General features: G+C 45.5%; 1 protein-coding gene and 1 long non-coding RNA gene across 2 annotated transcripts; one reads left to right on the forward strand and one right to left on the reverse strand.

The window, feature by feature from the left end:
• Positions 1-19,870: 19,870 nt before the first annotated feature.
• Positions 19,871-21,229, reverse strand: LOC120966513 (uncharacterized). Its single transcript, XR_005760321.3, has 2 exons — positions 20,681-21,229; positions 19,871-20,552 (listed from the first exon to the last, which is right to left on the reverse strand). It is a non-coding gene; the product is annotated as an uncharacterized lncRNA (long non-coding RNA).
• Positions 21,230-22,348: 1,119 nt separating this feature from the next.
• Positions 22,349-23,978, forward strand: LOC109772017 (expansin-B11). Its single transcript, XM_020330711.3, has 4 exons — positions 22,349-22,703; positions 22,817-22,929; positions 23,018-23,211; positions 23,320-23,978. The coding sequence occupies exons 1-4, from the start codon at positions 22,466-22,468 to the stop codon at positions 23,642-23,644; spliced, it is 870 nt and encodes a 289-aa protein (XP_020186300.1). The 5' UTR covers positions 22,349-22,465; the 3' UTR covers positions 23,645-23,978.
• The last annotated feature ends 914 nt before the right edge of the window (positions 23,979-24,892 follow it).

Raw genomic sequence — 24,892 nt, forward strand, 5'->3', positions numbered from 1 at the left:
GACAGAATTCATTCAACCCCACGCCCGAGCCGGAGTTATAGCAGACACATCGATGAACTGGCTGTGTCAAGCAGTGCGCGGAACCGAGACGCTCCTCGGGGACCTGATCCGGTGCGTGGTGGGGCAAATGCTCAGGATGTGGTGAACAACGGAGCACGTCGAGAAGCCGAGTTAGCAGCGCAGGACCGTCAGCTCACTCCGGTTCGTCCGGTGGCTTCCGTAGAGCAAGGCCTTACTTTCAGCTCTTGGGGGGTGCCCTGCCTCGTCCCGGCTTTGCGCAATGTACGGCCGCCCAAGGATTTCAAGGGCCCCCGTAAGGTGCCTAATTACACCGCTGATGTGCCTCCCGAGTCATGGATTGAGAGTTATGAGATGGCTATGGAGATGTTAGATGTGGATGAAGCGGCATGCGCGAAATATTTCGCTATGATGTTGGATGGAACAGCTCGCACGTGGTTGAAAAGCTTACCAGTTAATTCCATTGGGACATGGGCTGAGTTAAAAGCCCAGTTTATAGCAAACTTCAAAGACACGTGCAAGCAACCTATGTCAATTGTGGACTTAGCCGCCTGCGTCCAGGGAGAAGGCTAGTCAACAACCCGTTGGGTGCGCCGGGTTTCGGAGATCTTACATTCTTCGGATCGCATCAATGCCGACTCGGCGATTATAACATTGGAGGGGAATTGTCGATTTCAGCCTTTAAAGTTGAAGTTGGGACGGCTCAAGCGTCACTGCAATGACATGGGAACACTTATGGCTGCACTGGTTAAGTATGTTGATTCTGATAGTACCAAGGACCCTGAGTCTGACGATGGCAGAGGTCATGGCATCAATCTGCCGCTTCAGGCTGCTCAGCTCTTCTGTGGCCGGTTTAAGGGCGTTTTCCACATCTTCTTCCCGCTTTAACAAGGTGGTCTTTTCAGTTGCCCAATCTGCCCGTTCGCCTTTGAAGAATTCCTTCAGCTGCTCCATGGTTGTTAAAGCGGTGGTCAGCTCGCTCTTAACTTTGCAAGTTTCGTCTACCTGAGACTTGATGTTTCCTTGGAGATCAGTGATTTGGGAGTCTTTTTTGGACAACTCAGCCTGCAAAATACAGATAATAAGTTAGCATTACAACATTGAAGTCCCAACCACATAACAAGTTATCTACTTGACACTTGGGGGCTAATGCGGATTGCTTCTTATCAGCTATTAATTTAAAGTCTCAAGCACATAACAAGTTATCTACTTGACACTTGGGGGCTAATGCGGATTGCTTCTTATCAGCTATTAATTTAAAGTCTCAAGCACATAACAAGTTATCTACTTGACACTTGGGGGCTAATGTGTATTCGTTCAGATTTAGATGGATTGTCATCATTATAAGTGGTGAGATTAGTAGGATGTACCGGTTCATTCTAAAAAGATATAAGCCGGTTCATGGGGGCTACACCAGCAAAATGCAAATATCGATTCAAGACCCGGTTCAAACCAATGTTATGCACCGGCCCTTGGGGGCTACTAGAGTTGATACGTTAGACCAGTTCTAACAAAAGGACTGTCGGAATATTTATGCAAAGGGAAAGTGACATCTACCTCATACTGCTCCTTCATCAGGCCTACTAAACCGGCTTCAAAGTCGCGGCTTGTATACAGGCGGTTTAAAAAACCAGAATGAAGGTCTTCAGCGCTGAGGTTGGTATAATTGGATAACTCGGATTTCCATTTCCCTTTGTCCATAGCAGAAATTTCTTCTTTGGCGCTATGCTTTGATAACGCGACAGGACGACCAGGGGAGCTGAAACCAAGGCCAGTTACGACAACATCGTCGTCCGTAGTTTTGGCAGGGCTTGGCGGTTTATCGGATGCTTTAGTCGGACTCGGCGGATCAACAGTTGGACTTAATGGACCAGCTGACTGGCTTGTTGGATTATGTTCTACCGGTTCAACAAGCGTGTCGGTTGCTTGAGGTTCCGGATTATCAATAACAGTGTTAGCCTCCGGGTCAATAGCCTCTGGGGTTTTCTCCAGCTCGGTAGCCGGCTCATGGTCGGTTGGCCTATTCAATCTAGCCTTCTTGCTTGGTCTGGCTTTAGCAATGAAAAAGAGCAGACACGAAGATCAATATGACTATAATACAAGACCAAAAAGTTAAAAGTATGTTATGCTTACCCAGGGACGGTTCTCAGAGGAGGAAGTTGTGTCGCTGACGACTCGCCGGATGATGTATGGGAAGTTCCCTGATAATTTGAGTCAGACGGATTAAGAGGATATCGGATGTAACCCGCCTTAGGATAAAGGGTGTCAGGAGTATAAGCAACCTCTTGGCGGCATTTGCGAACCGACGAATTTGGTAAACCGGAGGAGGTCACCACTTGGCCACTATGTCGAGTTGTGTGGCGAGCTTCATGCTGCTGCGTCTTTAAAAGAAAGTGTGGGTCCAAATAAGAAAGAGGGCATGAAAATTTTACTTTCCGAATGGCTCAATGGATTCTTGGTACTGGCGCAGGATCAGAATCAGAAGAAAGAATAGTTACCTCATCAGCATGGCTGGCTTCCGCTTCATCCTGATAATGATCATTGTCAATAAGGTGTATAAAAAATGAACCGAGAGAGTCAAGTTCTACCTCTGAATCCAGAATATCCAGATCATCATCAATAATGGGCTCGGATGGTTCAACGTTCCTTCTTTTCATAGGCTTTTTTGAAGCCTTGGTCTTAAGCCGAGGATTCTTTACCGGTTTATCTTGTGATTTTTTCTTCCAGAATGGATCATTGGCCTGCATAGACAAATAGTAAGTCATCAAAGGAGAAATTTAACAAAGGATGGATAAAGGCAAAAATACGGTAGATTATACCTTTGGTGGTTTATTGGCAGCATAGAAAGGACTGAGCCCGGTTTTGGTGCACACATCTATTGGCTCATTAAGCATCTTTTTAACAGCTTCGGTGACTTCATCATCAGTCAGCTGGATGTCAATATGGCGTTGCGGGTCTTTCAGATTCCCTGTGTATTCACACATTAAACCGGGTCGCTGGCTTAAAGGTAAAACGCTCCATGAAACCCAGCATCGGACAAAATCCACGCCTGTCAGCCCATTTGCAACAAAGGCTCTGAGCTTTGCCAGTTGAGGGGCATATTTTGCTCGCTCCTGGGCGGTCAACCGTTGAGGAAAGGGATGAGCTTGGGTAAGCCGGTGTGGACGGTAACCCGGCAAAGGATTTTCATTGGCTGGGGCTATGTTGCGGCAGTAGAACCAAGTCTGATTCCAGTCCTTAGGATGAGTATGAAGCTTAGCATGAGGGAAATCAACATCTCTCCTCTTCTGAATTGAAACCCCGCCTAGTTCAGTATTGGGGCCATACGTAAACTCAGTACGGCGGTTTAGATAAAAGAAATCCCGGAACAGATCAACAGTAGGCTCCTCTTGCAGGTACACTTCACAGAATACTTGCCAGTCACAAATATTGTATATGGAGTTTGGACCGATATCTTGGGGATGGATTTGAAAGTCGGCGAGCACGTCACGAATTTTTTTTGATCCGGGAGGAGTGAAGCCTCGGCTCAGGTGATTAGTAAATACAATAACTTCTTCGTCTTGGGGTTTAGGAGGAAATTCTGGACCGGGGACTCACCAATGAATAGTGTCCTTATTTGCTAAAGCGCCTGTTGCAACACAACCAGCCAGCTGCGCTTCCGTAACCCGGGAAGGAACCCAATTACAGGAACAGAATTGTTTGGCCATTTCTGGTGACAAGCTGGAAAAACGCACGGTATCCGGGTTAAAGTTCATGGTTACAACTTACAAACCGGCGCAATGATGGAAGACGATGATATTTCAAGCATTTGGGTGTACTAAACCGGATTTCAGCACTTAAAGCAGATTGGCGGTTTAACAGAGGGCTAATGGTATATGATGAGTTATCAAAGTTTAAAGGATAAACCACCCACAATGGTATAGAGGCTACAGATTTACAAAAATTTCTAAGTATGGCGCAAACAGATTTGACAGATCGATGCTATAAATTTGGATCTGCCACAGTTCTAAAAAGAGGAAATAAATTTAACCTAAGATGGTGGCAGTGGAAGAACATGTTTGTTTGATTGGATCTCAGGCAGTAAAAGGTGTTTTCTGAGATTGGTAAAGGACGCTAGACTATCATCGCCTACTTCTACTATCAGTCGCAAATCAAGTTATGAGATCTAAGGACAGTGATGTGGTAAAGGAAGGATATTAGGGGAAGCAGTGAGTGAAGACGAACAGGGAAGAACACCGACGAACGGTGGAACCCTAATGCAGATCTGAGGTTGAAAAGGAAATGAACTCACCAGGTGCTGCGGAACAGCGGAGGAGCGCCGCGTTGCTCTGGTTCGATCAGGTTGATGCAGCGGCCTTGGTTGATGCGGATACTAAGGTCGACGGCGGCGGCAGAGCTCGGGTTCTGAGACGTCGCGAGGAAGAAGGAGACGAAGAGAAAGGGGGAAAACGGAAAGGACCCTCGGCCGTATTTATAAAGACGAAAGGATAAGGGTCAAGCGCAAGAATCGGGGAGCCTAACAAATGGATATGTGACAGATTTGTCACCTCGATTGTCGGAGGCTCATTAATGAAGGTGAGGAATATACCATTTAAAAATAACAAATGACGTCATGGCGGTTTATTATGATTCTGGATGATGACGTCATGGCGGTTGACAAGATTTATGCGAGGATATGGAAGAAGAAATTTTCTCAAGGTTTTGGAGATTGACATGAACCAGTTCAAATCAATCTGGGGCCTAATGTTGGGGATATTACTACCTGGTGTAAACCGGCCAAGGAAGCCGGGTTATCCCCGTAATGGATTGTTTATACTTAAAAGCCCATGAAGACAAGGAATAAAGCGGTTTACTACAGAGACTCGAAGGCCCAAGGCCCAAAGGTAGATTAAGGCCTGTAGCTATAAACCGCCATGTAGTACATGACTTGTATTGTAAGGTATGACAAAGTAGAGACCGGGCCGGTATGTGTATAAACCGGCATCGGGACTCTGTAAGCCGGCGGGCGTCGACCTGTGTATATAAAGGCACGACCCTGCGGCAGTTCAAGGACAACGACAACAACTCGAGACTCAGGCAAAGCGTATTTGCTCCCTGGTCATCGAAACCCCAGCAATTCCATCACAACTAGACGTAGGCTTTTACCTTCATCGTAAGGGGCCGAACTAGTATAAAACTCTCGTGTCCCTTGTCCGGTTTAACCCCTTTAAGCTAACCCGTTGCGATGGCTCCACGACTAAGTCCTTTCGCTAGGACATCTGTCGTGACAATTCCACGACAACCTTGGACATGAAGTGGTGTTTCAATCACCATCTTGATGACGACATGCAGATCCTATCATCCCTAGCCTACTTGGGTGTCGTTGAGCCTCTGGAACATCTCCACCACACAATCAACACTCTCACAAAAGGGTGTGATAGGCCTGAGGTTGCCATTGGCGACCATCGCCGCCCCAAAAGAAGTCAGGTCCGCCTCGAGGGGCTCCATGTTGGCAAGAGCCGCAAAGCATATCTCCGGGGTCATTGCATAGGTGTCCTCCATGTGAAGGAGCTTGACGGAGAGTAACACCGGAAATCCTGCATGGCCCCAACGTCCACCGCAAGGAGCATGCATTGGATCTAGCCGACGATGAGGAAACTAGGATAAAATAGAAAAATGAACAAATTTGAATTTGCAGGAGCATTTTGCCACAATTGCATGTATTACAGGATAGCACCCCATAGAAGTGTTCAATTTGAGATAATTAGGACTTACAAAAACCAAAGGCAACCAGGAGTTAGAGTTAACAAAATGGGTTTTTGTTCTAGGGAGGTTGTTTTCAAGGCACAAGTTGCTAGTTGAGCAACCAGTGGTCATCCATGGAATTGCATGCATCACTCACTTAAGAGTGCATAAAATGCAAGTGCTAGGATAGAAGTTTGGCAAACTAAATACATATGTTCACATGGAGCAACTGTAGAACTGCATGCACCAGCCAGTTCACCCAAAAGCTCAAGGTGGTGGAGAAAGGTGGGCTATGGATTTATACGTCAACACTCCCCCTCACGTGTGGCTCCCTCTGGTCTAAACATAAACTGAAAGTGGGATGCAATTTTGTATTTTCAAAGTACGCCAACCGGGTCTTGAGCTAAAGACCTTTTGGATTTGATACCATGTAGAACTGCACGATGTTGATGTATAAATGCATAGCCCACATTTCTCCATAAGCTTGAGCTTTTGGGTTAACTCGTTGGTGCGTGCATTTCTATATCAACATTGCAGTGAACAAAATGAATCTTGATTATGTGTCTATACATGTAACTGCACTAGTTATTAAATAACAAATAATATAAGCATATTAGTATAGGACTACTATAGTATACGAAGTTGATATGTGAGTGCTTGATGTTGTAGCTACTTGCATCATTTTTTAGGGGTACTTGCATCATTTCTAAGAGTTGAGACACTCGAAATGCAAATAGCACAAGCTTTTCTCCGAGGAAACAAACTCATAGTCGATGTTGCTTGGATATGCAACAGAGCCAGGAAAAGCATACTTGTTAGTTGTGTTGGGGAACGTAGTAATTTCAAAAAAATTCCTACGCACACGCAAGATCATGGTGATGCATAGCAACGAGAGGGGAGAGTGTTTTCCACGTACCCTCGTAGACCGTAAGCGGAAGCGTTATGACAACGCGGTTGATGTAGTCGTACGTATTCACGATCCGACCGATCCAAGTACCGAACGCACTGCACCTCTGAGTTCTGCACACGTTCAGCTCGGTGACGTCCCACGAACTCACGATCCAGCAGAGCTTCGTGGGAGATTTCCGTCAGCACGACAGCGTGATGACGGTGTTGATGATGCTACCGACGCAGGGCTTCGCCTAAGCACCGCTACGATATGACCGAGGTGGATTATGGTGGAGGGGGGCACCGCACACGGCTAAAAGATCAACTGATCAACTTGTGTGTCTATGGGGTGCCCCCCTCCTCCGTATATAAAGGAGTGGAGGAGGGGGAGGGGCCGGCCCTCCTAGGCGTGCCTCAAGGGGAGTCCTACTCCCACCGGGAGTAGGACTCCAACCCTTCCAAGAGTAGGAGTAGGAGAGAGGGAAGGAGGAGAGAGGGGGAAGGAAAGGGGGGCGCCTCCCCCCACCCACTCCTTGTCCAATTCAGACTAGAGGGGGAGGGGGTGCGCGGCCTGCCCTGGCCGCCCCTCCTCTTCTCCACTAAGGCCTAAAAGGGCCATTACACTCCCCGGGGGGTTCCGGTAACCCCCCGGTACTCCGGTATTTTTCCAAACTTGCCCAGAACCCTTCCGAAGTCCAAACATAGTCATCCAATATATCAATCTTTATGTCTTGACCATTTCGAGACTCCTCGTCATGTCCGTGATCATATCCGGGACTCCGAACTACCTTCGGTTCATCAAAACACATAAACTCATAATACTAATCGTCACCGAACGTTAAGCGTGCGGACCCTACGGGTTCGAGAACTATGTAGACATGAACGAGACACGTCTCCGGTCAATAACCAATAGCGGAACCTGGATGCTCATATTGGCTCCCACATATTCTACGAAGATCTTTATCGGTCAAACCGCATAACAACATATGTTGTTCCTTTTGTCATCGGTATGTTACTTGCCCGAGATTCGATCGTCGGTATCTCAATACCTAGTTCAATCTCGTTACTGGCAAGTCTCGTTACTCGTTCCGTAATACATCATCCCGCAACTAACTCATTAGTTGCATTGCTTGCAAGGCTTATAGTGATGTGCATTATCGAGATGGCCCAGAGATACCTCTCCGACAATCGGAGTGACAAATCCTAATCTTGATCTATGCCAACTCAACAAGTACCATTGGAGACACCTGTAGAGCACCTTTATAATCACCCAGTTATGTTGTGACGTTTGGTAGCACACAAAGTGTTCCTCCGGTATTCGGGAGTTGCACAATCTCATAGTCATAGGAACATGTATAAGTCATGAAGAAAGCAATAGCAATATACTAAACGATCAAGTGCTAAGCTAACGGAATGGGTCAAGTCAATCACATCATTCTCTAATGATGTGATCCCGTTAATCAAATGACAACTCATGTCTATGGCTAGGAAACTTAACCATCTTTGATTCAACGAGCTAGTCAAGTAGAGGCACACTAGTGACACTTTGTATATGTATTCACACATGTACTAAGTTTCCGGTTAATAAATTCTAGCATGAATAATAAACATTTATCATGATATAAGGAAATATAAATAACAATTTATTATTGCCTCTAGGGCATATTTCCTTCAAGTTGCCCTACAACAGAACAAGAGCATCCAAGAAATCAGAAAACGGTTACCAAATTGAATCTTATAACCTGTGGTTCAGAAGAATTAGAGAGAAATGAACGCCTACCGCGACGCCTTGCCGCTCTGCCCTCCCTGGCCGCTAGCCCTGCAGCCGTCCCTTGCAATTCCTCTAACCAAATCTAGTCCGGTCATATTTCCCACTGTCGGTGACATCCAAATCTTCATCATATGCTCCCCTTTGTCACCGTCTCTGACTCAGTATGCACAAATCATGAAGAAATCACACAACTGAGAAATAGGCTACAAGTTTGAGAAAATTGCAGTTGCCCAAGCTTTGAAAGCCATTTTTTGTAAGAACCAATGAGTTGCAATAATAATTAACAATTCTCGTTTCTTTTTTCAATGTGACGAGCATTAATGAAACTGCCTATTGGCAAAGTGCAATGTTCTATGTGGGTCAAAAGATCAAAGTGTTTTGGGGATCGAGGACCTCGCTATTAAGTGTTGGAAATAAGCCCGAGAGGCAATAATAAATATGCTATTATCATATTTCCTTGTTCATGATAAATGTTTATTATCCATGTTGTAATTGTATTGATCAGAAACCCAGATACATGTGTGGATACATAAACCGACAGTATGTCCCTAGTGAGCCTCTACTAGACTAGCTCGTTGATTATAGATGGTTAATGTTTCTTAACCATAGACATGAGCTGTCATTTAATAATGGGATCACATCATTAGGAGAATGATGTGATGGGCAGACCCAACCATAAGCTTAGCATCAGATCGTATCACTTAGTTTAATTGCTACAACTTTCTCCGTCTCAAGTATCTATTCCTTAGACCATGAGATCGTGCCACTCCCGAATACCGAAAGAATACTTTGTGGGTTATCAAACGTCACTTCATAACTTGGTGATCATAAAGGTGCTCTACAAGTATTTCAGAAAGTGTTTGTTGGGTTGCATGGATCGATACTAAGATTTGCCGCTCCATATGACAGAAAGGTGTCTCTGGGCCCTCTCGGTAATACAACATCGTGATAGCTTGCAAGTATGTGACTAATGAGTTTAGTCACGGGGATCTTTCATTATGCAATGAGTAAAGAGACTTGCCAGTGACGATATTGAACTAGATATGGAGATACCGACGATTGAATCTCGGGCAAGTAACATATCGCCGGACAAAGGGAACTGTATACGGGATTAACCGAATCCACAACATCGTGGTTCAAACCGATAAAGATCTTTGTTGAATATGTGGGAGTCATATGGGCATCCAGGTCCCGCTATTGATTATTGATCGGAAAGGAGTCCCGGTCATGTCTGCATGTTCCCGAACCCATAGGGTCACACAATTAACGTTGGGTAACACTAGGGCAGTATTGGGATATTCATATGGTGAGTCCGAAAGTAGTTCAAAGTCTCAGATGGGATCTGGGACATCATGAGGAGCTTTGAAATGGTCCAGAAGTAAAGATTTATATATGGGAAGTCATATTTAGGGTTCCGAAATATGTTCGGGATTTTTCGGTATTGTACCGGGAAGGTTGTAGAAGGTTCCGGAGTGGGCCCACCTGCATGGGGGGCCCACATGGACGTGGGTAGTGGGGCAAGGCCTCACACCCCTGGTCTAGGCGCACCAAGGTACCGCCTAAAAGGAATAAGATCATATCCTGAAGGGATAAAATCAAGATTCCTAAAAAGAGGGGATCGCGATCGGTGGAAAAGGAAAATCCTCCCCTTGGCCAACGACCCTATAGGCTTGGAGGGAGGCACAGGGGCAGCACCCTATTCCTTGCCTAGCCGCCAGCCTCCCTCTCTCTCATCTCCTCCGCGCAGACGCTTGGCGAAGCCCTGCTGCAATCCCGCTACCACCACCACCCTCACACCGTCGTGCTGGCCTAGATCCCATCTACCTCTCCACCCTCGCTTGCTGGATCAAGAAGGCGGAGACATCACCGAGCCGTACATGTGCACATCTCAGAGGTGCCGCTCGTGCGGTGCTTGGATTAGATTGGATCGCAAGGGAGTACGACTACGCCAACCACGATCTCTAGATCGTTAATGCTTTCGGTTTACAAGGGTATGCATACACCTTCCCCTCTCATTGCTAGCATATTCATAGAACAGATCTTGAGTGTTTCGTAGGAATTTTTTTGTTTTCCATGCAATGTTCCCTTCATTAAGAACAAGTTCTTGCTTTAGAAAATGGATGTGCAAAATTCTTTGAGAGGAAGAGGTATAGCAAGAGATGTCGCGAAACAGATACCTTCAATCTAAAACCCTAACCCCAAGTTTCGTCAAGCTTCCTTGCTGGAAAGGTCTTATGAGAGTTAAAGTTGAGTTTTTCAATAGAGGATCTTTATCAGTAGACAATGGGCCCACGACTAGGTTTTGGGAACATACATGGTTGGGGCACGCACCACTTGGTCCCCAAACCCCGAGTCTATAACATTGTATAGCGAAAGGTGAAGGAAATATGCACTAGAGGCAATAGTAAAGTTGTTATTTATATTTCCTTATATCATGATAAATGTTTATTATTCATGCTAGAATTGTATTAACCGGAAACTTAGTACATGTGTGAAAACATAGACAAAACAGAGTGTCCCTAGTATGCCTCTACTTGAATAGCTCGTTAATCAAAGATGGTTAACTTTCCTAGCCATAGACATGTGTTGTCATTTGATGAACGGGATCACATCATTAGAGAATGATGTGATGGACAAGACCCATCCGTTAGCTTAGCATAATGATCGTTTAGTTTTATTGCTATTGCTTTCTTCATGACTTATATATGTTCCTCTGACTATGAGATTATGCAACTCCCGAATACCGGAGGATCACCTTGTGTGCTATCAAACGTCACAACGTAACTGGGTGATTATAAAGATGCTCTGCAGGTGTCTCCGATGGTGTTTGTTGAGTTGGCATAGATCGAGATTAGGATTTGTCACTCCGAGTATCGGAGAGGTATCTCTGGGCCCTCTCGGTAATGCACATCACTATAAGCCTTGCAAGCAATGTGACTAATGAGTTAGTTACGGGATGATGCATTACAGAACGAGTAAAGAGACTCACCGGTAACGAGATTGAACTAGGTATGAGGATACCTACGATCGAATATCGGGCAAGTAACATACCGATGACAAAGGGAACAACGTATGTTGTTATGCGGTTTGACCGATAAAGATATTCGTAGAATATGTAGGAGCCAATATGAGCATCCAGGTTCCGCTATTTGTTATTGACCAGAGATGTGTCTCGGTCATGTCTACATAGTTCTCGAACCCGTAGGGTCCGCACGCTTAACGTTCGATGACAATTTGTATTATGAGTTATGTGATTTGATGACCAAAGTTTGTTCGGAGTCCCGGATGAGATCACGGACATGACGAGGAGTGTCAAAATGGTCGAGAGGTAAAGATTCATACATAGGACGATGGTATTTGGACACCGGAAGTGTTTCGGGTGATACCGGGTCATCGAAAGTGGTTCCGGCCAACCCCCAGCAAAGATATGGGCTTAATGGGCCAAGTAAGGGAACACACCAGCCCACAAGGGGCTGGTGCACCCCCTATAGGGCCAGCCACGTGGGGAGAAAGGGAAAGGATAGGAGGAAAAGGAAAGTATGAAGTAGGACTCCTACTTCCTTCCCCTCCCCCCTCCTTCATTTCCCCATTGTCCAAATATGGTAAGGGGGGCGAATTGGACTAGGGGCCCAAGTAGGATTCCTCCTACTTGGGCGCGCCCTAGGCCGCCTCTCTCCCTCTCCCTCCTTTATATACATGGGGAGGGCACCCCTAGAACACAAATTAATTGTTCCTAGCCATGTGCGGTGCCCCCTCCACAGTTACACACCTCGGTCATGTCGTCGTAGTGCTTAGGCGAAGCCCTGCGCCGATAACTTCATCACCTCCATCGCCACGCGGTCGTGCTGACGGACCTCTCCCTCGTCCTCAACTGGATCAAGATATCGAGGGACGTCATCGAGTTGAACGTGTGCTGAACACGGAGGTGTCGTACGTTCGGTACTTGGATTGGTTGGATCGCGAAGACGTTCGACTACATCAACCGCGTTACTAAACGCTTTCGCTTTCAGTCTACGAGGGTACGTGGACACACTCTCCCCACTTGTTGCTATGCATCTCGTAGATAGATCTTGCGTGATCGTAGGTAAATTTTTTGAAATACTGCGTTTCCCAACAGTGGCATCCGAGCCAGGTCTATGCGTAGATGTTATATGCACGAGTAGAACACAAAGAGTTGTGGGCGATAATATTCATACTGCTTACCACCAATGTCTTACTTTGATTTGGCAATATTGTTGGATGAAGTGGCCCGGACCGACATTACATGACCACGTTCATGAGACTGGTTCTACCGACGTGTTTCGCACACGGGTGGCTAGCGGGTGTGAGTTTCTCCAACTTTAGTTGAATCGAGTTTGACTACGGCCGGTCCTTGTTGAAGGTTAAAATAGCACACTTGATGAAAAATCGTTGTGGTTTTGCTGCGTAGGTAAGAACGGTTCTTGCTAGAAGCCCGTAGCAGCCACGTAAAACTTGCAACAACAAAGTAGAGGACGTCTAACTTGTTTTTGCAGGACATGTTGTGATGTAATATGGTCAAGACATGATGTGATATAATTTGTTGTATGAGATGATTATGTTTTGTTAAAGTTGTCGGCAACTGGCAGGAGTCTTATGGTTGTCTCTTTATTGCATAAGATGCAAGCACCATATAATTGATTTACTTTATCGCTATGCGATAGCAATAGTTGCAAAAGCAATAGTTGGCGAGGCAACCATGTGACGACACGTTGATAGAGATCAAGATGATGGAGATCATGGTGTCATGCCGGTGACATGCCGGTGACGATGGAGATCTGACGGTACTTTGGAGATGGAGATCAAAGGCACAAGATGATGATGGCCATATCATGTCACATATTTCGATTGCATGTGATGTTTATCTTTTATGCATCTTATTTTGCTTAGTACGGCGGTAGCATTATAAGATGATCCCTCACTAAATTTCAAGGTATAAGTGTTCTCCCTGAGTATGCACCGTTGCGACAGTTCGTCGTGCCGAGACACCACGTGATGATCGGGTGTGATAAGCTCTACGTTCACATACAACGGGTGCAAGCCAGTTTTGCACACGCAGAATACTCGGGTTAAACTTGACGAGCCTAGCATATGCGGATATGGCCTTGGAACACTGAGACCGAAAGGTCGAACGTGAACCATATAGTAGATATGTTCAACATAGTGATGTTCAGCATTGAAAACTACTCCATCTCACGTGATGATCGGACATGGTTTAGTTGATATGGATCACGTGATCATTTAGATGACTCGAGGGATGTCTATCTAAGTGGGAGTTCTTAAGTAATATGATTAATTGAACTTTAATTTATCATGAACTTAGTCCTGGTAGTATTTGCATATCTATGTTATAAATCAATAGCTCGCGTATAGCTTCCCCATTTTATTTATGATATGTTCCTAGAGAAAACTAAGTTGAAAGATGATAGTAGCAATGATGCGGACTAGGTCCGTGATCTGAGGATTATCGTCATTGCTGCACAGAAGAATTATGTCCTTGATGCACCGCTAGGTGACAAAACTATTGCAGGAGCAGATGCAGACGTTATGAACGTTTGACAAGCTCGGTATGATGACTACTTGATAGTTTAGTGCACCATGCTTTACGGCTTAGAACCGAGACTTCAAAAAAAATTGAACGACATGGAGCATATGAGATGTTCCAAGAGTTGAAATTGGTATTTCAGACTCATGCATGTTTTAAGAGGTATGAGACCTCTGACAAGTACTTTGCCTACAAGATGGTGGAGAATAGCTCAACCAGTGAGCATGTGCTCAGAATGTCTGAGTACTACAATCACTTGAATCAAGTGGGAGTTAATCTTCCAGATAATATAGTGATTGACAGAGTTCTCTAGTCACTATCACCAAGTTACTAGAACTTCGTGATGAACTATAATATGCAAGGGATAACGGAAATGATTCCCAAGCTCTTCGCGATGCTGAAATCGGTGAAGGTAGAAATCAATAAAAAGCATCAAGTGTTGATGATTGACAAGGCCACTAGTTTCAAGTAAAATGGCAAGGGAAAGAAAGGGAACTTCAAGAAGAATGGCAAGCAAGTTGCCACTCCCGTGAAGAAGCCCAAAGCTAGACCTAAGCCTGAAACTGAGTGCTTCTACTGCAAAAGGAATGGTCACTGAAGCGGAACTACCCCAAATACTTGGCAGATAAGAAGGATAGCAAAGTGAACAAAAGTATATTTGATATACATTTTATTGATGTGTACTTTACTAGTGTTCATAGTAACCCCAGGGTATTTGATACCGGTTCAGTTGCTAAGATTAGTAACTTGAAACAAGAGTTGCAAAATGAACAGAGACTAGTTAAGGGCAAGGTGACGATGTGTGTTGGAAATGATTCCAAGGTTGATGAGATCACCATCGCATACTCCTTTTACCTTCAGGATTAGTGTTGAACCTAAAATAAATGTTATTTGGTGTTTGCGTTGAGCATGAATATGATTGGATCATGTTTATTGCAATACGGTTATTCATTTAAGTCAAAGAATAATTGTTGTTCTGTTTACATGAATAAAACCTTCTATGGTCATACACTTAATATAAATTGGTTTATTGAATCTCGATCGTAGTGATACACATATTCATAATATTGATGCCAAAAGATGCAAAGTTGATAATGATAGTGCAACATACTTGTGGCACTGCCGTTTAGGTCATATTGGTGTAAAGCGCATGAAGAAACTCCATGCGGATGGACTTTTGAATCACTTGATTATGAATCATTTGATGCTTGCGAACCATGCCTCATGGGCAAGATGACTAATACTCCATTCTCCGGAACAATGGAGCGAGCCACTGACTTATTGGAAATAATACATACCGATGTATGCAGTCCGATGAGTGTTGAGGCTTGCGGCGGGTATCATTATTTTCGGACCTTCACAGATGATTTGAGCAGATATGGGTATATCTACTTGATGAAACACAAGTCTGAAACATTTGAAAAGTTCAAAGAATTTCAGAGTGAAGTGGAGAATCATCGTAACAAGAAAATAAAGTTTCTACGATCCGATCGCAGAGGCGAATATTTGAGTTATGAGTTTGGCCTTCAATTAAAACAATGTGGAATAGTTTCACAAACTCATGCCACCTGGAACACCACAGCATAATGGTGTGTCCGAACATCATAACCGTACTTTATTAGATATGGTGCGATCTATGATGTCTCTTACCGGTTTACCACTATCATTTTGGGATTATGCATTAGAGACAGTTGCATTCATGTTAAATAGGGCACCATCTAAATCCGTTGAGACGACACCATCTGAACTATGGTTTGGCAAGAAACCTAAGTTGTCGTTTCTTAAAGTTTGGGGCGGCGATGCTTATGTGAAAAAGTTTCAACCTGATAAGCTCGAACCCAAATCGGAGAAATGCATCTTCATAGGATACCGAAAGGAAACTGTTGGATACACCTTCTATCACAGATCCGAAGGCAAGATTCGTTGCTAAAAATGGATACTTTCTAGAGAAGGAGTTTCCCTCGAAAGAAGTGAGTGGTAGGAAAGTAGAACTTGAAGAGGTAATTGTACCTTCTCCCGAATTGGAAAGTAGTTCATCACAGAAATCAGTTCCAGTGATTCCTACACCAATTAGTGAGGAAGCTAATGATGATGATCATGAAACTTCAGATCAAGTTACTACCTAACCTCTTAGGTCAACCAGAGTACGGTCCGCACCAGAGTGGTATGGTAATCCTGTTCTGGAAGTCATGTTACTAGACCATGACGAACCTATGAACTATGAGGAAGCGATGATGAGCCCAGATTCCGCGAAATGGCTTGAGGCCATGAAATCTGAGATAGGATCCATGTATGAGAACAAAGTGTGGACTTTGGTGGACTTGCCCGATGATCGGCAAACCATTAGAGAATAAATGGATTTTCAAGAGGAAGACGGACGCTGTTAGTAGTGTTACTATCTACAACGCTCGACTTGTTGCGAAAGGTTTTCGACAAGTCCACGGAGTTGACTACGATGAGACCTTATCACCCGTAGCGATGCTTAAGTCTGTCCGGATCATGTTAGCAATTGCCGCATTTTATGATTATGAAATTTGGCAAATGGATGTCAAAACTGCATTCCTTAATGGATATCTTAAAGAAGAGTTGTATATGATGCAACAAGAAGGTTTTGTCAATCCTAAAGGTGCTAACAAAGTGTGCAAGCTCCAGCGATCCATCTATGGACTAGTGCAAGCATCTCAGGAGTTGGAATATACACTTTGATGAGTTGATCAAAGCATATAGTTTTATACAGACTTGCGGTGAAGCCTGTATTTACAAGAAAGTGAGTGGGAGCACTACAACATTTCCGATAAGTATATGCATGTGAATGACATATTGTTGATCGGAAATAATGTAGAATTTTCTGGAAAGCATAAAGGAATGTTTGAAAGGAGTTTTTCAAAGAAAGACCTCAGTGAAGCTGCTTATATATTGAGCATCAAGATCTATAGAGATAGATCAAGACGCTTGATAAATTTTTTCAATGAGTACATACCTTGACAAGTTTTTAAAGTAGTTCAAAATGGAACAGTCAAAGAAGGAGTTCTTGCCTGTGTTGCAAGGTGTGAAGTTGAGTAAAGACTCAAAACCCGACCATGGTAGAAAATAGAAAGAGAATGAAAAGTCATTCCTTATGCCTCAGTCATAGGTTCTATAAAGTATGCTATGCTGTGTACCAGACCTATTGTGTATCTCACCATGAGTTTGGCAAGAGGGTACAATAGTGATCCAGGAGTGGATCACTAGACAACGGTCAAAATTATCCTTAGTGGAATAAGGACATGTTTCTCGGTTATGGAGGTGACAAAGAGTTTGTCGTAAAGAGTTACGTCGATGCAAGCTTTGACACCGATCTGGATGACTCTAAGTCTCGATCTAGATACATATTGAAAGTGGGAGCAATTAGCTACAGTAGCTTCGTGCAGAGTATTGTAGACATAGCAATTTGCGAAATACATACGGCTCTGAATGTGGCAGACCCGTTGACTAAACTTCTCTCACAAGCAAAACATGATCACTCTTTGGGTGTTAATCACATAGCGATGTGAACTAGATTATTGACTCTAGTAAACCCTTTGGATATTAGTCACATGGAGATGTGAACTAATCACATAAAGATGTGAACTATTGGTGTTAAATCACATGATGATGTGAACTAGATTATTGACTCTTGTGCAAGTGGGAGACTGAAGGAAATATGCCCTAGAGGCAATAATAAAGTTGTTATTTATATTTACTTATATCATGATAAATGTTTATTATTCATGCTAGAATTGTATTAACCGGAAACTTAGTACATGTGTGAATAGACAAAATAGAGTGTCCCTAGTATGCCTCTACTTGACTAGCTCGTTAATCAAAGATGGTTAAGTTTCCTAGCCATAGACATGTGTTGTCATTTGATGAACGGGATCACATCATTAGAGAATGATGTGATGGACAAGACCCATCCGTTAGCTTAGCATAATGATCGTTTAGTTTTATTGCTATTGCTTTCTTCATGACTTATACATGGTCCTCTGACTATGAGATTATGCAACTCCTGAATACCGGAGGAACACCTTGTGTGCTATCAAACGTCACAACGTAACTGGGTGATTATAAAGATGCTCTGCAGGTGTCTCCGATGGTGTTTGTTGAGTTGGCATAGATCGAGATTAGGATTTGTCACTCCGAGTATCGGAGAGGTATCTCTGGGCCCTCTCGGTAATGCACATCATTATAAGCCTTGCAAGCAATGTGACAAATGAGTTAGTTACGGGATGATGCATTACGGAACGAGTAAAGAGACTCGCCGGTAACGAGATTGAACTAGGTATGAGGATACCGACGATCGAATCTCGGGCAAGTAACATACCGATGACAAAGGGAACAACGTATGTTGTTATGCGGTTTGACCGATAAAGATCTTCGTAGAATATGTAGGAGCCAATATGAGCATCCAGGTTCCGCTATTGGTTATTGACCGGAGATGTGTCTCGGTCATGTCTGCATAGTTCTCGAACCCGTAGGGTCCACACGCTTAACGTTCGATGATGATTTGTATTATGAGTTATGTGATTTGATGACCGAAATTTGTTCAGAGTCCCGGATGAGATCACGGACATGACGAGGAGTCTTGAAATGGTCGAGAGGTAAAAATTCATATATAGGACGATGGTATTTGGACACCGGAAGTGTTCCGGGTGATACCGGGTCACCGAAAGTGGTCCCGGGCAACCCCCAGCAAAGATATGGACTTAATGGGCCAAGTAAGGGAACACACCAGCCCACAAGGGGCTGGTGCACCCCCTATAGGGCCAGCCACGTGGGGAGAAAGGGAAGGGAGAGGAGGAAAAGGAAAGTATGAAGTAGGACTCCTACTTCCTTCCCCTCCCCCCTCCTTCCTTTCCCCATTATCCAAATATGGTAAGGGGGGATTGGACTAGGGGCCCAAGTAGGATTCCTCCTACTTGGGCGCGCCCTAGGCTGCCTCCCTCCCTCTCCCTCCTTTATATACGTGGGGAGGGCACCCCTAGAACACAAATCAATTGTTCCTAGTCGTGTGCTTAGGCGAAGCCCTGCGCCGGTAACTTCATCATCACCGTCGCCACGCCATCGTGCTAACAGAACTCTCCCTCGTCCTCAACTGGATCAACAGATCGAGGGACGTCATCGAGCTGAACATGTGCTGAACATGGAGGTGTCGTACGTTCGGTACTTGGATCGGTTGGATCACGAAGACGTTCGACTACATCAACCGCGTTACTAAACGCTTCCGCTTTCGGTCTACGAGGGTACGTGGACACACTCTCCCCGCTCGTTGCTATGCATCTCCTAGATAGATCTTGCGTGATTGTAGGTAAAATTTTTGAAATACTGCATTCCCCAACAAAAGGTTGTGTCTGTTGCCCCCATGCTAGTGACGAGACCCTTGAATATCTAGTTTCACTCGGCTCTCAACATGGATAAGTGTATCGTGTGGTTTCACTTGCTTCATAGGTTGATATGTATTAACATTTTTGAGGGAATTGATTTTTTCTATAAAGAATGGATTTTATTCACTCGAAATGAAGCATCAAGAGGATACAAACATAATGAGCATGTTACAGTATATGTGGATTGCACTAGCCCTTACCATAAGTTCAGACTTTTGTTTGCATTGGCTAGTGCATGAAGCTTGACATGGTATCAGAGCTAAGGTCTTCAGTCATACGTGAGTTTCCCCGTCACACATGAGAGGGGGTGTTACAGTATATGTGGATTGCACTAGCCCTTTTCATAAGTTCAGACTTTTGATTGCGTTGACTAATGCATGAAGCTTAACAGAGCACACACCCGACCTCTACAAGATAGGATGCACACAGCCAATACCCACACACACATAGAAAACACGATGGCAGATAGCAAAGTCATCGAACACCAAAGCACTGCCTAGAGAGAGAAAATAAAAAACCTTGAATTGATCAAATCCGCTATATACAAACTACAACAATGGCCATATTCGCAGCAACCATCTCATGACACCACAAGGACAACGAGATTCTTCATCAGCAACGCCTTCAGGAAGGGAGCAACACTCAAGCGCCATCGTCGGCGGATCGACCCATTAAACACTAGAATCTAGATTTTCACCCTGAAGAAAGAGACCAAGCACATCCGAGCAATGCCTTCGACATGGTGATGACGCAAGAACATCACCATTGCCAGGCATAACGAACATGTGTTAGTCCTAGGTTGTCACCCCGGAGCTCGTCGAAATCAATCAAGTGTTGTTCCCACCACTTTTCCACTATCCAAGAAGCTGCATGCACTGGTCTAGAAAACCAACCGCCACCGCTGCACATCCATACCCTCTGTGTCAAGCCGTTGTCCGTAGAATGCATCACACCGTCGAAGCAAACCACTAGATCTGGAGAGGGAACCCCTCAAGAAATCAGTGATCACCGCAATCAGTAGCGGTTTAGCCGCCGCGGTACGCACTGGTCATAGTTGACGCCATGGTCAACGGAGATGGATATGATCCGGCAACTCCAGTGCCAGCCGCGGAGTTGTAGCCATCGCAGCACAGCCGCACAACCATCGAGCCTCCGAGCACGACCACGCCGCAGCCCCTAGCCATCGCTGCTCCGATCCATGGCCACCAGAATTGGCGTGGCAACCACCGCAAAGACCATCAGTTTGTCTGATCCGATCTGGACAACGGGAAGCAGAAGACGCCACCAGAAGGACAATCAATAGGAGCCACATACCGACGATCGCCGGCCTGCCCAATCCGATCTAGACGATGGGACGCGGTAGACGCCGATGAGCTCCATATCAGACTTTGTTGCGGTTCTTCAATCCCGGTTGAATTGAACGATGTGGCTGAAGAGGCAGTCAAGTGGCCGACCCCGGCAGCACCCACCATGATGGCCGCCCCCATATCCAGATCAGGAGAAGGCGGGCGACCGTATGAGGATGGAGCGGGCTGCTCGGACCATAGCCACTTCACGGGGAGGCACCAGGGCCCGATTCCGGCCGGATCCTGCGGTCAGCCGCGGGGAGGGACACTCCCAGCGCCAGATCCGTGAAGGCGAGGGTGACCACATCGAGCAAGGTCTGCCGCGATGAATTCCCGCCACCGCCGGCAACCAGGGAGCTTTGCTCGGCGGCGTATGCCAGCAGCGGCAGGGGGGGGGGGGGGGGGGGGGGGAGGAGTAGGGGGCACCGGCGGCGCTGCCGCCCGCCTGAGCCGCCTCGTGGAGACAACGCGGGGGCCTGATCCACTTTTTTCGGACGCCTCAGTAGCAGACCGCGTCTCTCGGGTTGTTCCAACTTACCCCTAAGGGAATTGATATGTATTAACTTATCATAGGAAGAGGACGTGTTTCATTGGAAGTTGCATACCTTTGGAATCTTTTCCGTCAAGTCTATATATGTGGATCTGATTAACACCAGTCCTATTTTTCACAAGTGTTATATTTGGCATATTAAAGTTCCACTAAAATTAAGATTTTTATGTGGTATGGATATATGGGTGGTATCAACAAACAATAGCTTGGCAAAGCATAGATACCATGGGAGAAAAAAAATGTTGTTTATGTGATCAAGATAAAAACATAAATCATTATTCATATCTTATCTATTTGCCACCCATCTTTGGTTTTCTACTCATATACAACATATTACTTACCTCCAGCAACTAGTATCTTGAATTTGTTTAGGAATTGTTTCGCTCGGTTGATTAGAACCTTAAAGCTCAAACCCAGGTGAGTTTGTGCTTTTCCCTTGGCAATCTAAAACTGCCGAAGTAATTGTGTTTTTAACAGATTGACAATTTCAAAAAAATTACAAGTTGTCTTCCGAGCTACATGATGGATTTGTGTGTGATCTTCTTTTCAGCGTGCGGAGGTGCGAGCAGTGGCGGAGCATGATGCTTGATACTTTAATAAAGATTGTCTTATGCATCACTTGATGCAAAGGCTGGTGGTATACTCTCCTTTCGGAACAAAAATCAAGACTTATTTTGGTACTACTTCAGTATTGAGTGTCATAGCGGAGGCAAAATAGTTGTCCTGATCTCCTCATCGCATTAACAGAGGAGGATTACAACAAAGTTATATGGATGTCCATTAGCATTATAGCTACTTCTACTAGTACAGACAGTAAGTTTGACCTTACAACAAAGTGCGCTTATAACAGGTCCAAGTATACGTCCAGATTGAACTTCTCAGCATGTGCGTTTTCCTATTGTACAATCTACTGTTTTTTTACACGACTTTGGCTCGCATTTTTTGTAGGTACTACTGCTGTACTGCAGATTAGTAATAGTTCGGTTAGCTTTTTCCTTCTACACCAACTCGTCACGTTCTCCCCAATAATTCGCCACGCACGTCTGAACCCCCGGTCCCAAGTGTTCACTATAAATACTGGCCTCGTGACCAGTCCTTCAACTCACCCAACGAACATTCGAGCTAAGCTTATCTAGCTCGCAGCCACCAAATTTTCGAGCTCCTAGTCCTAGCGCTAGCAAGCTACAAGCAGCAGCAGCAGCAATGGCGAAAAGTTGCACCTTAGCGCTACTTGGCGCACTCCTGGTGCTCTCGCTTCTTGTGAGCCCCATTGCTTGCTCCCGCAAGCTCGCCAAGGCGGCGGGGCACCACAAGCCTGCTCCAGTCAAGGGCCACAAAAACCAGACCACCACTAACCCCTCCTCGTCCGCCGCATACGGCGGCGGCTGGTTGCCCGCCGGCGCCACGTATTACGGCAACCCCAACGGCGACGGGAGCGACGGTTAGTGCCTTGCTTACTTTACTGTGGGCCTTATGTCCATAATCCATGGGACCTACGTCGCACCCACATTCATCGAGCTGAAAGATACTGACGACAAGAAAACAAATTTGCAGGCGGAGCGTGCGGCTACCAGACCGCTGTAGGGCACCGGCCGTTCTCGTCGATGATCGCCGCCGGGAGCTCCCCTCTGTTCATGGCGGGCAAGGGCTGCGGCGCGTGCTATGATGTAAGCAACTCACCAAGCCCCTCCATTAATGGTGCAAAGTGGTCGGTTCGGCTGGTCCTGACAAAATGTGTTGATGTGACGTACGCAGGTTAAATGCACGAGCAACTCGGCCTGCTCCGGGAAGCCTGTGACCGTGGTCATCACCGACCTGAGCCCCGGCAACCTCTACCCCGGCGAGCCGTGCCACTTCGACATGAGCGGCACCGCCCTGGGCGCCATGGCGAAGCCCGGCATGGCCGACAAGCTCCGCGCCGGCGGTGTCATCAGGATGCAGTACAAGAGGTACGCAGCAGCACCACATAGGATCCTCTTCAGTCTTCAGCCTACAGTTACACGGAAAACAATGGAGTAAATGTGTGCTGATCTTGGCGCTCCTGTTAATCATGTCAGGGTGCCATGCAAGTACCCCGGCGTCAACATTGCCTTCAGGGTGGACCAGGGCGCCAACCCCTTCTACTTCAAGACCCTGATCGAGTTCGAGGACGACGACGGCGACCTCAAGGCCGTGGCCCTCAAGGAGGCCGGCAGCGGCGCCTGGACGCCCATGGCTCAGGACTGGGGCGCTCTGTGGCGCCTCAACAATGGCAGGCGGCTGCGCGCCCCCTTCTCGCTCCGGCTCACCTCCGACTCCGGCAGGAAGCTCGTCGTCAACAACGTCATCCCCGCCAACTGGAAGGCCGGGGCCACGTACCGCTCCCTGGTGAACTACCCCTGAGTCACGTCACAGCCATATTTACCTGCTCCATGTGTGAATTTTATATACCGCGAAAAGAAAGAATGTGCGTCCGGGTGCTGCGAGAGGCGGCGTCAGATGAGGAGGAGGAGCTCGCAAAATTGTGATGTTCCCTCCCTGGTCTCTGCATTCCCCTAGTGATGTATCATGTGTCATTAATCCATCTGTAATTTCCCCTTTTTTGCCTTCCTCTGCTTTGTCGTCGAGGAGACGATTGAACTGCAGCTAAAATGCTGCATGTCGATGTACCAAGTTGTGTGCTTTTTTACCACGCAATCCTTGAGAGAAATGAAATTTCACGATTACTACTTGCTTATGGAAGGGAAATGGGTCTGTTTAGGACATATCTAGATGTGACATAGTTATGTCACATCTAACTTGATCTCTTTGTGGTCTATTTTTTTATCCTTGTTTTTTTGTTTTTTGTTTCTTGTTGCTGCCTTGTTTGTGGGAGGTTAGATGTGATATCCTTAAAAAACATCTACTCCCTTTGTTCCTGAATATTTGTCTTTCTAGGCATTTTAAATGGGCACAACATACGGATGTATGTAGACATATTTTAGAGTGTAGATTCACTCATCTTGCTCCGTATGTAGTCATTTGTTGAAATCTCTAGAAAAACAAATATTTGGGTAGATGTGAATTAGACAAATTGAAGGAAAATTAGTGAAGGTGCAAATTACGGATAATCTGTACTAGCACTTTTACCAACCTGGACACTGGGAACCACCGGTAGCTGCGCTATTGATTCTGCTCGCCTGTCATGCCGGCTGCTTGCCGAGGATGACAGATGCGATTCTCCCGGAAACGTAGACAAAGGAGCAGAGCCTTGAATGTTGCGAATACTGATTGCCCTACTCAATTATTGACACAAACCGTTTGTTGAAAGTACTTTTAGTGAAGGAGCTTCAGTTGTAAGTACGTAGTAGTACACATGTAGGCGCTACTCTATAAGTCTGCGCGCAAAATCTTCGGTTGTGTCTTTTCGATAAACAGGGCTTGATTGTACTACACTACCGCTCGGCATTATGAACTGGATAGTTGGCGTGTGGCTCTCACAAATTAAGACTATCCACTCGTAGAGATTAACATCCATACCCAATTTTCTACACGAGTGTGCATTATGCTCATAATAATTGAAGGTCGTCCGTATGATATTTAGCCGGGTTTGCAATTTCTATCATGTTTTTGTCCAGGCAGTATAGTTTGTTTTCCCGCAACAACATTTTT

Source organism: Aegilops tauschii, chromosome 6 (assembly GCF_002575655.3).
Source record: "Aegilops tauschii subsp. strangulata cultivar AL8/78 chromosome 6, Aet v6.0, whole genome shotgun sequence".
Classification (NCBI taxonomy): Eukaryota; Viridiplantae; Streptophyta; class Magnoliopsida; order Poales; family Poaceae; genus Aegilops; species Aegilops tauschii.

Bases quoted from the DNA above. Each gene is read 5' to 3' on its own strand.
- LOC109772017 (XM_020330711.3), top strand. From the start codon at position 22,466: ATGGCGAAAAGTTGCACCTTAGCGCTACTTGGCGCACTCCTGGTGCTC. The intron at 22,704-22,816 runs GTTAGTGCCTTG...ACAAATTTGCAG, and splicing joins CAACGGCGACGGGAGCGACG to GCGGAGCGTGCGGCTACCAG. The intron at 23,212-23,319 runs GTACGCAGCAGC...TAATCATGTCAG, and splicing joins ATCAGGATGCAGTACAAGAG to GGTGCCATGCAAGTACCCCG.